At 35.9% G+C, this 16185-nt stretch overlaps 2 protein-coding genes across 2 annotated transcripts; both read right to left on the bottom strand.

Moving 5' to 3' along the window:
- Nucleotides 1-3927: 3927 nt before the first annotated feature.
- On the bottom strand, nt 3928-4861 carry LOC137741511 (heavy metal-associated isoprenylated plant protein 47-like). Its single transcript, XM_068481216.1, has 3 exons — nt 4765-4861; nt 4475-4553; nt 3928-4327 (listed from the first exon to the last, which is right to left on the bottom strand). The coding sequence occupies exons 1-3, from the start codon at nt 4768-4770 to the stop codon at nt 4188-4190; spliced, it is 225 nt and encodes a 74-aa protein (XP_068337317.1). The 5' UTR covers nt 4771-4861; the 3' UTR covers nt 3928-4187.
- Nucleotides 4862-15330: 10469 nt separating this feature from the next.
- Nucleotides 15331-16185, bottom strand: LOC137742921 (uncharacterized). Its single transcript, XM_068482858.1, has one exon. It carries the CDS (start codon nt 16183-16185, stop codon nt 15331-15333), a length of 855 nt encoding a protein of 284 aa, XP_068338959.1.

Genomic DNA, 16185 nt, shown 5'->3' with positions numbered 1-16185 from the left:
TAAAGAAATAGCAGAGTGGGGAAAGGGAACTTCAGGCACTAAAGATGATCAAGGAAGAGAAATTTTGGAAGAAGAAATGAAGGCAGCCATCCACATGGCAGAATGTATATATGACTTGGATTGGCCAGAGGATGAGCTCGAGGCTACAAAGCCAGTAGAATTTTTGTCTACAGAGCCCGATAAGCCAGCACCCGAAGTTCAAGATCCCTTAAAAACCATTAATTTGGGAACTGAGAAGGATCCAAGGCCATAGTGGCCTGCTATAAACTGTAGATCGGGCAAAGATAGTTAATCTTTTGCACGAATTCAAAGACTGTTTTCCATGGCATTACACAGAAATACTAGGATTAGACTCCAGCTTAGTAGAACATAGAATGCCTATTAAAAAGAGGTACAGACCTGTAAAACAAGCACCAAGGAGGATGTCAAAAGAAATAGAAGAAAAAGTCAAGGAAGAAATTGAGAAGCTAGTAAAGGCAGGCTTTGTTAGGCTTGCAAAATATGTATTGTAGTTGAGCTGTAACTAATGTCATTCAATGTTGTGTCGATTATAGAAACATTAATGAAGTAACTCCTAAGGATGAATACCCTATGCCTATGGCTAACTTATCCATTGATGCAATTGTAAAACACAAAGTATTATCTTTTATGGATGGAAATGCTGGATATAATCAGATAAAAATGGCTAGGACATATAGCATTTCCATCCATATAGGAGCTTATGAATACGTAGTCATGCCCTTTGAGCTGAAAAATGTTGGTGCTACTTATCAAATGGTGATGAATGCTAATTTGCATGATTTGATCTGGCATAACATGGAGGTATACATTGATGACATCGTGGTGAAGTCTAGAACTGAAGACCAACACTTGGAAGACCTTAGACAAGCTTTGCGGAGAATGAAAACCCACAAATTGAATATGAATCCTAGAAAGTGTGCCTTCGGGGTTAGATCAGGCAACTTTCTAGGGTTCTTGGTCTATCAAAAAGGTGTGGAAGTGGACAAGAACAAAATTAAGGCTATAATGGAATCACCTACCCCGACTAACAAAGTGCAATTGTAAAAGGAGACGACGTCTTAGATACAAACCGTCTAGAATGTTTCTAATTGTGCCATTTGGACTCCACATTGATTTCAACCCAAACTCCTTCATTCTGGCCTCATCTACAAGGTACGTATATGAGAAAATGAAATTAGATGAGACAACATTTAAATGTCTAGGCAGAGCAGAAAGATCATCTTATTGCTAAGGAAAGTATCTGAGTAGCCATAATGTCCATCGTAAAAGATTCAAGGTCCTCGTGATAATACATACAAAACAACATTATAGAAAAGCAAAAACAACTAACCAGGGGCTATTGTAGCACATTACACAGCAACATTTTGCCTACAAGGCATAAAAGGTTAAAATCAAACATATAGAAGAAGCGAAAAATAACAATTCAAAGGTAAGAAATACAAAGACACTAAACAAATTCTGAATCAAACTACTCACTTAATAGTGGCTGTAACACTCTCTACTGCAAATCTGTCATCGGTCGCATCACGATTCAAAATCTCTAAAGCATAGTACTTTATATCCAAGTCCAGATAGGGAAAAATAAGCAGTAATAGCATACAAATGAAAAACTCGGATTAAATCAAATAAATTCTACAACAAAAGCATCAGTAAACTAAAATTCACATTGAAATGTATATCACACTTTGCCCTTAATCGTTTTCTTTATGATCCTCATCCTTACATCACCTAATTGACAAAATAATACCACAATTAATACAGTACACTGTCACAACAGCCAAAATTACAAAAAAAAATAGCTCCAATTACAAAAAAATCCACCAAAAATATTAGCAAGTAATGATGAAGTAAAACCACAAAAAAAGGGGGAAAACCCCTAAATAACAAGAGAACTTATGGAGAATAGATAGGATGGGAATTTGAAGAAAAATGATGAAACAACACCAACAAAAAACAAATTATTCTACCCGAATGAGAAGAGATGATGTTGAATTCGACTTTCTAGAAGCAAAAAGAAAGAATTGAGAGATGACGAAAAAATTAGGGATAGGGAAAGGGGAGATTTGAGAGAGGGAACAAGAATCATAAACCCTTACCTGGTTCAATTGTGGCTCAGTATCAATGGTTATGGCGAGAGTGGCAGAGAAGGTTTTAAGCTTTTGAAGAGAGGGAGATAGACGCAAAGCAAGAAGGAGAGAGGCAAAGAGCTAGAGGGAGACTCGAGCGTCTGAGTCTCATTTGAATTTTTTCTTTTCTTTTCTCTTTTAGCGCAGAACAAAGCGCCAAATCTAAGCGCACAGAAAATTTTAGTGAAATTTAATATTTATTGTGAGGGCCGCCTTACACGTCGCAAATGCCATCTTTTCTTATAGTGTTAGTTACTCGGTCTGTGCGCCACATAGGTTTGGTAGTTTTTAGAGTCAACCATTTGTTTATGAAATTGAAGTAAAAGGAAAGATGCAGCAACCCCCATTGTTTTTTCACAAAGAATTCAGAAAAACAATTGCAAATTTAAATTTTGTAAAAATCACAATATATGAGCTACGACAATCACCATGTCGCTAACTATTATGAAAAAGGCGACGGAGCATGATTGCAACAGCTTCTACTGTCACTAATATGTAGCGATGGCTCTCTGCCGCTGCAAAAGAGCATGAACGTTGCTACCTATTTGGTCCCCCAATTGCGTCGCCATGCCGTCACAAAAGCGTTTGGCGACAGCAGAATGATATTTTGACTGCAATCTGCCATCGCAAATGTAATTTTTGCCCAGTAGTGATATGAAAAGATCAAGATGCATCTCCTATTTCAATGTAACCCTAACCACGCATGCATCAACGAAAATAGGGGCATAAATTGGTACAAGGGCATAATAACTCTGCAGTGTTCTTAACCAAAAGTTGAATAGATTCTTAGTAGCTTAAGTACCCAAGATCTCCCCATATATCACCAATGTGGGATTGAGATATTGCAAGCTAAAAGTCAACCTCCATGTCAAAATGATTCTCTCTTTTTTACAAGGAACAATATAGTGGTATTTCATTATTCATCTCAAGTAAATACAAGGGTGTCATTGGGTACGTTATTCCAGTGACCAATAAATTGATCTGGAGTGAATTTCCACAGTAAACCCTAAAAGGATACCACAAGCACAATTGCTACCAGTACTGATATGTCACAATAAACGATAGATGCAATAGAGTTATACTATCCACATTGGTCATCGCTAAATAGTGGGGCCACATAAAGTTATTGCAGTAGAGTTAGACCACATCAAGTTATCATTGACATACGTTACCACATAACTCATCGCTCAAAGTGGAAGACCAAATCTGCCATCACGACAACACGACCATGACACTAACAAGGCGAGCAAAACACAACTGCACAACTCCGAGAAAGGAACCACTGGTCAGCTCATCTCCATAAAGGACAAGGACACTCATGCCAAGGCCCCTTGCAACTTCGCCGCTCTAATGAGATTCTGGTTTCCACTGGTCAACTCATGTTAGTGAAGGACAAGGACACTCATGGCAAGACCCCCTGCAACTTCACCGCTCTAGTGGATTTCGCTTTCCACACGTCAAGCGCCCTACAATCTAATCGCATAACGCAGCTAAGCCACCAAATCCAATGGCACCAGCCCCAACCTTAAGATCTAATCGCATAAGGCAGGAGATGCCAGATCCGAAACGCATAATAAAGTGGAGTTGATAGATCCGAGTGCACTAGTCCGTGCAGCCACAAAATCAGTCGAGATAGTAGGCTATGGTTTTTTTTTTTCTTTTTTTCTTTTTTTGCTGTTTTTTTTTTCTTTTTTATTTTTTATTTTTTATTTTTTTTATTTGAAAGGGGAGAGAGAGATGGCTCGGAAAGAGAGATTTTTTTTTTTTTTTTTTTGACAAAATGATTATGACTTCCCAACAAACAAACTAGTCGGTGTTACATTAAGTGTTCAACTACAAATCTAGTACTAAATTTAAAATACGATTATGACTTCCAAACAAACAGTCATTTCCCTGAAAATGATGCAAGTTCCCCTACAAAATGGTGCAAGCACTCGTTCGTGGTGGCTTATTGATGTAGAATTCCAACTGGTGAGGGTGGTGACAGAAAGTTTTTCTCTTGTATCATATGCATGCATGATTTTGTTTTCTTTTTATGGTTCACTTTTCTTCTACACTCAGCAAGTCTGCATGGCCAAGCTTCTTCCTCAATGACTTGGCCAACCCCGCTGCATCAACTCCGTCTCCAGTAATCACCAGTTGATCTCTATTGGCCCCCTTAAAGGCCACTGATGTTACACCTGCAACATTATATACAATTGAAAAACATTTTATCATACAAAAATTTAACAAATTTGATTAATTAGCTTACAATAGTTTTCTTTTGTTTTGCACTTTGTTGATCAAATTAACATGAACACATATACTCTAAGGAGTACAAAACACACCGTCTTCTGCAACAGCTATTTCCATGGCCTTGGACCGACATTTTGCACATCTAAACTGCGCCTCAATGGTTATGGTTTGCTGTAGCAGATCATGCAACCAACCAGACAAACATGTCAAAATCAAGTTATGAATATCAACCATATGAACTAAAGATGTAAACTTTCAAGGGATTTAGACCATTAAACCTTTCAAATGAAAATGAAGAAAGGGTTAATTTTTCCGGGAAAATCATATTAGCTATGAAGTACAAACAAAACATACATGTTTCGGGATTAGTGTATATACATACCTTCATATTCTCCACTAGTATTAGTACTGAACAAAACCAAGATTTTGGGTTTTCCAAGAAGATCTAGTCGTATGTCGTATATGGATGGATGTTCTTATTCTGTAAGAATGCGAGTGAAGAGAAAACTGATCAGTGTAGGTTTCTTTTATAGGGTCCACCATTCTAGTACAGCTGCTTGTGATTTCGTCTGATGGTGTGAATGCACCTTGACGAACGAATGGCGATCCACGTTTTGCGGTTTGAACGTACACTGGTGACCTTCCAGACTATGCCACCCGTTTTTGCTTACTCATTTTCTATAATTTAAGAAGACGACTTCGACCAATAAAGAGAAGACGACTTCGAAAGTCAATTTAAGCAAGTCAATTAGTAACTTAGCATATAAGGAATAAGTCAGCAGCTATCGTACAAAGAATATAGAGGTATTTGTTGATTTGCCCCATGAAATTGTATGCAGCTGCCAATTTCTCCGTTGAACTTTTTTAATTAGCCAATTTCCCCCTTGAATTTGAATTTTAGTCGATTACCCCCTTGAATTTTTATAAATAGCCAATAACCCCCCCCCCCCCTGAAGTTAGATTTTAAAAAACTTTCATTCAGTTTTTCATCCATCCAATTTTTCATCATTTTTGCCCTCATACAGTTTGTCATGTGTTGTTTCCATGATCAAGATGGATGGAAAATTGGATGAAAATTTCTAAAATCTAACACCAGGGGGAAATTGATTATTTATAAAAGTTCAAGGGGGTAATCTGCTAAAATTATAGTTCAAGGGAGAAATTGCCTAATTATATAAGTTCAAGGGAGTAATCAACTAAAATTAAAGTTCAGGGGGCAAATTGGCAGCTCTATACAAGTTCATGGGGTAAATCGACAAATATGCCAAGAATATAAGGTAAAATACTCGGAAACCTAATTATAAAAGTTCAAGGGAGTAATCGACTAAAATTAAAGTTCAGGGTGCAAATTGGTATCTCCACACAAGTTCAGGGGTAAATCGACAAATATGCCAAAAATATAAGGTAAAATACTCGGAAAAGGCATCACATGCTAGCCCCAACTTAGCCATAGAATGTTAGGTTTCTTCTCGTGCATCCCGAGTTTAAATCTATCCCTTCTCTTAAATTATTATAATAGTTTCAAACTAATAAGACGGGCTTTAAAACTCTGAGTTTTAATCAAAAGTCATCCTATAACTTTATTTAATGATAAGGACAAGATAATGAAAAGAAAAAAAAAACCTAGGTAAAGCACCTACAGTACTTCATCATCGCCTCATTATTCTTCATCTCCTTCTCCTCCATCAACTACTCTCCCTAACAACAACACCTCTCCTCTTTCTCTCTAACAATTTTATATTTTCCAATATTTTCTTCGCATTTGTATTAGACTAGTGCTTGTTCACGAATTTAGTCAAATTCGTCCCTTGTAGATTATATCCACAGAAGTAGGATTAGGAATTTTCTATTGTTTTTACACACACATAGAGATATACAAACACATATATATATATATATATATATATATATATATTAAATAACTACATATATAATTAATCTTCATCTACAGTTAAGTTTCATAAAAAGTGTGTATGAGGATGCGGGGTCTGCGCGTCATTTTTCTTATAATTTTTTTAATATTAAAATTATATATTTTTTTTCATTAAAATTTAAGTTATTTTGTCATTTTTATTAAAATTTAAGAGTTTTTCATTAAAATTTAAGTCTTTTTTATTAAATAAAGTTATAGCATGATTTTTTTATTAAAATAAACTTAGCCCAACCCTTTTTCATAAATTGACAGGCACCAATTCTCTTGTTTGGATTCATAAACATATAAATTTAGAATTTCCGCGTGGAAAAAAAAAACTTGTTATTTGGGACCTCCAAATCCCAAGTTCAAATTTCATGTAAATAGGTGTCATTTCTCAATTTCTATGATTGAGAGTTTAAAAATAACAAATTCTGTATTCAATTCCATTGTTTTTTTAGGTTAACCAAACAAGAAAATTTACAAATTCTAGAAAATAAAATCTCGTCATTTCAATTTCCGTCATTTTTAAATTCCTTAGTAATCTTAAATTTCTTCACCCAAACATAGTAACTTAGCAATATAAGTAATAAGTCAGCACAGCTATAGTACACAGAATATAAGGTAAAGGTACTTGGAAAAAGCATCACATGCTAGCCCCAACTTAGCTATAGAATGTTAGGTCTCTACTCGTGCGTCCCAAGTTTAAATCTTCCCCTCTCTTAAATTATTATAATAGTTTCGAACTCTCTCATACTCTTTAATCATAATAATTATTTTTGTTAAAAAAAATTGTATAATCAAATTTGTACTAGCCCCAATATTTTTGCCGCTCAATGCGTTGGCTGGGGTGGTCGATGAGAACCGATGTCATTAATGAACGCCATTTGTGACGCAAGTGCTGCAGGAAAGTTTGAGTTTGAATAGGTGATAATTTTATAGGTGCAAATTTTATTTTGTCATTTATTTTAGGTTTTTATGACAAATGGTCTATAACATTGAGCTAACTTTTCATTTTAGTTTGTTAATTTCAAGATCAATTAATTTTGTGTGAGAAATTTGTTGTCGCAAATCAATTTGGTCATTCTGTTTCAATTTCGTTTATTATATTAATGTGGCACAAATGTAGGGTTCTACAAACCTAATAGTAGTATGTGTTGACCCTAAAAATCACAAAACCTGCATGGCGCACAAGCCGAGTAACTATGACCTAATTATGTCCTTTTTATGAATGCGGACATGCCAACTTGCAACCAAGCTCAGCCGGGCGAGTAAAATAGATGCGGTGGTGGTGGTAGTTTCGAATGCGCTGCTAACTTCCCTACTCGAGTGATTATGGCCAAGGAAGGAACACGTGGTTCGGCTGCCTCCATCATATTTGTTAGAGTATAGGAGTGCCGAATCAGTATTGAGCTAGAAGGACACATGTATTTAAAGGAGATGAGTGTTTTGATGGTGAACATGATTCGGCCGTCTGAATGTCAAACTGAAAAATGCACTTGAGAGTAACCAATCATAGAACACTCCACTTCACTGGGAAGCTAATGAAATGACTTCTTTCAGTGAATAAGCTAAAAGCTTCTTCACCGACTGAGACTTGGATAGATAACCAACCAACTAGAAGCAATTCTATTTGTCTAAACTGAAGATGCTCCTTTGATCGCTTGATTCTACAACTCCAATGTTGTTAGTCCAAACTGAAGATGTCATCAGTTGTCAACACAATCATATTAACTTATCTGAATTGAAGATGTGTTAACGGAAGGGTTAGGATAGTATTTTTTTTTCCTCAAAAAATGTATGAAGGACTTCATGTAGAGCGTTTTAAGTTGTTTGTTAAGTTGAAGGGGGTTTTCTACGTTGCAAAACATCTTGTGTTTATAGGGGGTGAATTCCTTGATGGCCAAATCTATCGAATGATATAGTTTTGATAATATATCAATTCTTCGACATATTCTCTGAATATACTCGGAATTATTCTCGATCAAAACATTACTACCTCCAAATCTCGTCGCCTTCAACTAGGATTCTTAACCTAGATTTATTATGCAATTGATTCAATTTTTATCCGAAAACCAATCCTGATTCTTAACGTATGGGCCGAGAGCGTGCAAAGTTGGGTCCAAACATTGCCCCAAGTTTTCGTGACCTTCTGCTTGCACGCCAAATGGTTAAGGAAATTAATCTTGTCTCTAGTTGATCACCGAACACATCACCCTTATTTTCTAGTATCGTCTTGTGAAACAAAATGAAATTTATTGATGTTTAGAGAAACAATAATATGAACCTTTTCACCGAATAAACCAACTCGTCCACATGAAGGTCTAACAATTAAAGTGGATGGCCATTAAAATTGTACTCTTTCTTTTTTTTTTTGGGCAGACAACCGCTTGTTGCCCCTTTATTTTCTTAATTATCAATCTAAACAGTAGGATAGTTAAGAAAATAAAAGTTATTATTTTCCTAGCAAACGAAACCAAAAATGGCCGAACCATTATGAGGAGCAGGTCAATGATGTTTTATTCCGAGCTGAGATTTTTTATATCAACGTTTTTACTTTGATTTCGCTTCAGGCCTAATAAAGGATCATCTTCAAATATTCTTGACTTGGCCAAATATTTTTTATTCTCGGCCGCCAAATTCGTTGAGCTATTGTATACCCCAAGCATAATCATGTTGCCAATTTTGGCTTTTAACTTGAATAATTCAGCCAAACGGGATCTCTTCGTATCGGCGAAACTACCAACAACCATATCAATGAGATGGTTTCTTCATCTGAGCCTGTGTTTCGGCTTTGTTTGTATTGAAAAATTCCTTTCACAAAACATCAAAAATGTTTGCTTCTAAGCCAACCAAATTTTTTGTCTCAACAAAAAAATAGCTGGCCTAACTTTTTCTTCTATGCCAACCAAATTTTCAATTTTAGACGAAAGAACAAGTGGCCTAACTTCTTCCTCAAATAAATTGACAATCCTCTTAGACTGAGGCTTGATTGGGGATGGAACAAAAAAATTCCCTCCGGCCTTTTGATATAACTATTCTTTAAATGGCATGGAATTATACTTAGGAACATAAGGAAAGTGTTCCTCATCCAAAAAAATATTAAATCGAGCCTTGTCTTTCTTTACCCATTGTTCTTGTAGGATACTTGGAGCTTTTATTTTCACCATTAGGCGAAGAATCTTCGCATCTCTTCATGGGCATCAAGAAACTTTAGCATTAAAGAGAGCACTGCATGCATGCATGCATGCACTTTTTTTTCCAATGGCTATGTCTTGAAAATTTTCATTCTCCACTACTAATGTTGTTCTTTGTATCCATATATCCAACTTTCATTAAGAATAACTACGTCAAAAAATAATTTTGTAACTATAACTCTATTAAGCAATAAATTTCCTATTGTCATAAAATGGGTTTAGTTCCAACATTATGACTATATAATTCGTTTTACTTGTATAAATATTTTTGTGATTAAGCACCAAAAAATGATTAGGAAGTATGAATGTGCAACGCATTGGAGAATACAAGGACTAGGGCCATTCCAGTGACTTGTCCATAATTGTTATTTCAAATTGTTGAGTTATTTTACTTGATATTTATTCTAAAAAAAAAGTTTGAGATTTAAAGAATTTTTTGTATAGAATTTTGTCTGTCCTTCTAACCGTATGATCATTTTAACACAGATGCAACTATTTGAACTTTTTGACTCAAGCAGGAGAAATCGAATTTGGAACATCTTAGAAATAGATAAATATTTTTAACCAATTGAACGACAATTTCTTGCATAAATAATGATTTTACGCAACAGGCAGGTAAGAAAAGTTCGTAAATTAAGCATGGTGGCTGGATAGGCCGCCTTTGGCATTCAATATCACACAATCAACGAAAACAAAAATAAAAATAGTCAGGCTTAATAGAACATCCGTTGAAGATCTACATACATAACCATAAACCGCTTTGTAGCACCATATATGGATAAAGTTATGATTACCACCAATATGAAGATGCTTGAGCATGATATAAAATCGATGATTTTATCCATGCATGCAGATCAAATTGGCATATATGATATCTATGGCTCCTCTTTTTTTCTTTTTTCCTTTTTTCAGTTTCTCAAATATCATATATCTTCCAGTACTATTTCTTCCACAGTCACTAAGGTAGCATGGCCAACCTTCTTCCTCAGAGAGAGAGCTAGCTGCATCAATTCCATCTCCAATTATCACCATCTGGTCTTTCTTTTCCTCATTGAAAGCCAATGAATTAACACCTACAAATATTATACATAACGAATTTCATTCTTAAATCCCCGTAAAAATATGTTTACGTGCCATAATTCTTTTGCTTTTTGTAAATTAATGAAGTACATATACTATCAAATTTTTTAAAGGAACTTTAACGAAAAATTATCAGTACTATTCACTTTAACGAAAAACCACATTTTTACACTAAAAAGTCAATCTTGGTACTATTCATTTTACCCTTTATTTTGTCATTGTCGTTAAAACTCAAAGTTTTCAAGCATTTTTCATTAGTTTTCCTATTTTTTAAAAATGATGAAGACATAAAAAAATATGAGCAGAAGTAGTATAGGCACCATCAGCGACAGCAGCTATCTTCATGGCCTTGGCACGACGTCTTCTGCTTCTCATCTGCACCTCAATGACAATCTTTTGCTGCGGAATTAATTCAAACATATGATCATTTTAGTCATATAAAACATACTCTCCTGGTACGACATAACTTAATTGTTTTTTTTTTTTTTTTTTTGTAATTCTAGGCTTCTAGCCTTGTGTTGAAATAACTAACAAAATTATTTTTAAATTGATCGAAACGTACTCATAAGTCTTTCAATCCATGACGAAAAAGAGCAAAATTGATCAATCTTTTATATGGAGAGAGAGAGAAGGAAATAGATGGAGAATTTTCAACAAAAAAAATAATATATATATATATAAATATACTTTAGGAAACGATTAGTTAGTTTCTTTAATCATAAATAGAAAATAATCAGCAAACTTTTTAACATATGTTGACAAAATATAGGAGAATTGTCAGTTGTCAAACTATAATTAAGATTATTATAACCATCACATAGATCAACAACTGACAGTTAACACGTACGCAAGCATGAGTGTCGATTTTGAACTGATTGGTTACTCTTAACAGTATTGAATTAAAATACCAGAAGAACAGAAGTAAAGAGAAGCAGAAAGAATTTAGAGAGAGAGAGAGAGATTGAGAGAGAAGAAATGAGAGATTGTATTGATAGAGTTGTAGTCGATAAGTACAATGTGTTGCTCACAGCCTTTTTTATACACAACTCACACATTTCATTTCTCTAACTAACTCTTTTATACAGTTAGCTTTCTCATAACCTCTGTAACTAACTATTAACTATTTTCTTGATGACATGGCATATGATGTGGCATCTTCACAATCGATATGAGTCAACATCCCCCCCTCAATCTCAACTAGGGTAACCTAGTTTGAGATTGAAATAATATCTAGTAAACACAAGATTGTGTAATCCCTTAGTATGAACATCAACTGTCTGTTCATCCGTAGGCAAATATTCAATCACTAAATCACCATTATGTACTCTCTATCCCTTACGAAATGGTAGTCAGTATCAAGGTGTTTAATCCTTGAATGATACACAGGATTAGCACTAAGTGCTATGGCAAACATATTGTCACAGTTTATGGTTAATGGAACAGATAACACAACCCTCAAGTCCTTCAAGATTAATCTAATCCAAGCTACATCTACTGCAGTGTGTGCCAATGCCTTGTATTCTACTTCTGTTGAGCTTCTCAAAATAGAAGTTTGCTTCTTAGATTGCCACGAAATAAGATTGTTACCAAGGTAAACAACATAACCAGTTACTGACCTCCTTGTATTTAGATCAGCTGCCCAATCTGCATCCGAGAATGCTGTTAAGTTCACCTCTGTGTCAGAAGAATAATTGACTCCACATTCTGCAGTCCCTTGTAGATATCTGATAATTCGTTTGACAGCACACAAATGCACATCTATTGGTGATGTCATGAACTGGCACACTGAATTCATAGCATAGGCTATGTCTAGATGCGTGAATGTTAAGTACTGTAAAGAACCAACCATGCTTCTGTACAAAGTAGGATCCTGCAATGGTTTGCCCTCATTGAGAAAAACATTCTTTATATCTAATTGCCTCAATTCCCATTTATATATAGCTGCCAAAGATAATATTAACCTTACTGTAGTGTGTCTCACTACTGGACTGAAGGTTTTTTTAATAATCTAGACCTTGTTCTTGTGAAAACCCTTTAGCCACTAATCTGGCTTTGTACCTAGAAACACTTCCATCAAGATTTTTCTTGATTTTATAAACCCACTTACTCCCAATGATTGATCTGTCACGTGGAGGATGAACTAACCACTATATCCCTTGAGCCTTGAGGACATCATACTCATCCTACATTGCAGTTTGCCAATGAAGAATGGTAGATGCTTTTCTAAATGTTGAAGGCTTCTGAATCTTTGATTGCAGCATGGAAGAAAATCCACCAGAAAACTCATATTCATCATTCAATTGCAAGGTTTGTAATTCTGGATATGAAGCACTGAAACCAGTATATGATCTCTTTGTAATTGCACCTGACTTTAATCTTGTAACCATAGGATGACTTGAATCTTCAGGAATAACTGATGATGATGAAGAATGAGAGAGTGATAGGATTACCTCCAATTGTGAAGCTTCATGGACAAGTAACAATGATATTGTACCTTAAGTAGATGCTGAAGGAGAAGTTGCAGAGGACCCATGAGATGCATTCTGAGAATCTGCCAAAGCTTGAACTGAAGAACTTGACCCCTATGTACTGTACCTGAACTGTTCTCCAATAGGTTCTGGACTTGTGCTTTGTTGCCCTCGAGATTGAGAAGCCTCTACTTGTGAATTTGTACTAGAGGTGGACAACTGAACAACAATAGGAGATATCCTTGTATTCTATGGCATACTTGTATTCCCAGTGAATGTTGTATCTTTATTCTTGTAAGGAAACATATTTTCATCATGAATCACATGTCTAGAAAGAATTAGCTTATTACTACTTCTGTCGTAACCAATGTATTAAAAGCGTGAGGCGTGGGCGAGGCGTCTGAGGCGAAGCCTAGCCTAGGCGTGAGGCGTGAGGCGTGAGGCGTGAGGCGAAGCCTTACAGGATTTAATTTTTATATATATATATATGTTTTATATATTATACATATAATTGTATAAAAAATAATACTATGTAAAATAAACATCCATTCTCAATTTTTCATTCAAATCCATAGTCATTCAAAAGATAATATCATTTAAATTCATCATTCAAAGGTAATATCACCCAAAATCATCATTCAAAAGGTAATACAAACAAAGAAAACAATCATTCATCCAAATCATCTTCATATAAATCAAAGTACAAACAAAGATATAAATCATTCATCTAAATCCTCTTCATCTAAATAAAAGGCAACATCATCCTCTTCATTGCCAACTCTAGATGAACTTGTCGGGTATCTCATCATTTCATCAAAAGAATCTTCCGAATCATATTCCACACTTCTTCTAGTTCTACTTGAGGATTCTTCATTACCCCGTTTTCTTTTGTATGTAATAGGACCCCGAGGTTGAGTAGGCTTGCGAGGAGAAGGAGGAGGAGTAGGCTCACGAGGAGGAGGAGTAGGCTCACGAAGAGGAGGAGGAGGAGGAGGAGGAGAAGACTCTCTAGGCTCTCGAATGTATGAGCCACCTTCATAAACCGGGGTTGGCACATTCCTTACGGCCTCAACATTATACAATAACTCATCCTCAAGCCATGTAGGATCTTCGGGAATAACGGGATCTTCTATCTCTGTTATCCATTCATCATCGGAGGCAATTTCTTCCACAACAATAGGATCATACTTCTCCATCCTTTTCTTACTTCTTTGTTGTAAAGCCAAATTGTACTTGACATAGGCTAAAGCATTAAGCCTTTTGTGTTCAAGCCTATTCCTTCGTTTTGTATGAATCTACAAATAAATCAATTCTATTATTCAAGTCTAAACATTTTAAGCAAAAATGACACTTAAGATACTAATAATATATTTACTTACCATTGAAAATGTGCTCCAATTCCTCACATCCCGATGCACTACAAGTAAGGCTTAGAACTCGGATAGCAAATTTCGTTAACTCGGGTGTTTTATGCCCAAAGCGCTCCCACCAAGCCGCTAAAAAAACAATATTAATAAGGTAAGTAATTTAAAGGTTAATGATAAAAAGATATTAACAATTAACTAATTAAATCTTACTTGGTATTCGCTTTTTCCTAGTTTGCATAGCCATAGAATCCGCAAATGGACCACGCTCATGAGTAAATAAATCCAATTGAACATCGGCCTCTTCACGTTCTTTCCCTTTCCCAAGCAACCTATCCATGCAAGCAAACAACCCATTTCGTACTTCATCAGTATCTGAGAAATTATCCTCATATCGAAATTATGGGTTTAAGTAATAGCCCGCCGCATGTAGTGGTTGATGAAGTTGATCGTCCCATCTACGATCTATCTTTCTCCAAATAGGCATATATTTTTTTCTCCACTTTGTTAAGATTGCTTGCAATTTTCTCTTTTGTGGCATCCATCAACTCATATATAAAACCCATGGGAGGGTCTCTCCTCCGAATCAACCTCTCTCAAAACACAAACAAGAGGAAGAACGCCCTTAATGCAAAAGGAAACTCGACCCCAAAACTCACGATCATATAACACATGATGCTTAGCCAACTTTGCTTCACGGGATTTTGCATAGGTACTTTCCGACCATTCTTGAAAGGTAAACAAAGCAACAAGATTTTCCTTTTACTTTTGTAAGCTTTGTAGTGTAAGGAAAGAAGTGGCAAACCTAGTGACCGCCGGACGAAGAATTTCCGAATTGTTAGTGTACTTTCTCATCAAAGCTAGTACCCATTGATGCCCATATAGATACTTTGAAATACACCTAGCACGTTTGAGTGTGTCATCAAATCATGCCATCTTAGAAATATCTTCTAGCATCAAATCAATGCAATGAGCCGCACATGGAGTCCACCACACCTTCTCTTTCCTCTCCATAAGTTTTGCCCCGGCATTCTTGTAGTTCGAAGCATTGTCAGATATAACTTGAACCACATTCTCCTCCCCAATTTCTTGAATAACGTCATCCAAATAGCCATACAACAAATCTCCATTCTTAATAGAGGCCGATGCATCAACCGATTTCAAGAACCAAGTACCTTGAGGGCTATTGACAAGAAAGTTGATTAAACATCTACTTTTGCCATCCGACCATCCATTCGACATAATAGTGCATCCATATCTCTTCCAAGCCTTTTGATGTTCTTTCATCATACTTTGTACATCATCAACTTCTTCTTTGAGCATCCAAGTTCTATATTCATGGCTTGTAGGAGCATCAAAGCCGGGACCAAAATTGGACACCAATTTCATTGCATTAACACAATATTCATTGTTTGCCGCATTGAATGGAATGGCACTAGTGTAGAACCATCGGGCCAATGCTTGGGAGTCTTGTCTTCTTTCCTCTTTTTTGAAAGGTGCATTCAACGTGGTTTGACGAGCTTCCGATGTAACATACCTATCAAGTGGTCCCCTTGACCTAGGTGGTAGAAAAGAACCGGTTTGTTGTGAATGTGTGGCACTCGCACTCCCACTCCCACTACTTACATATGTTGTCCTTGTTGTGCCCATATCGACACTTGCACTTTCTTCTCCACCACCACGACACAACTCATGACTAGCTTTCCTCTTTTCTTTAGTTCCCATAACATTAGCAATACATTCTTCCTTCACATTGGGTGGGACTTTTTTACAACTTATCAT

Source organism: Pyrus communis, chromosome 8 (genome assembly GCF_963583255.1).
Source record: "Pyrus communis chromosome 8, drPyrComm1.1, whole genome shotgun sequence".
In the NCBI taxonomy this organism is placed as follows: Eukaryota; Viridiplantae; Streptophyta; class Magnoliopsida; order Rosales; family Rosaceae; genus Pyrus; species Pyrus communis.
Note: the sequence above shows the minus strand (reverse complement) of the source record. Positions and strands in the feature narration are given on the sequence as shown.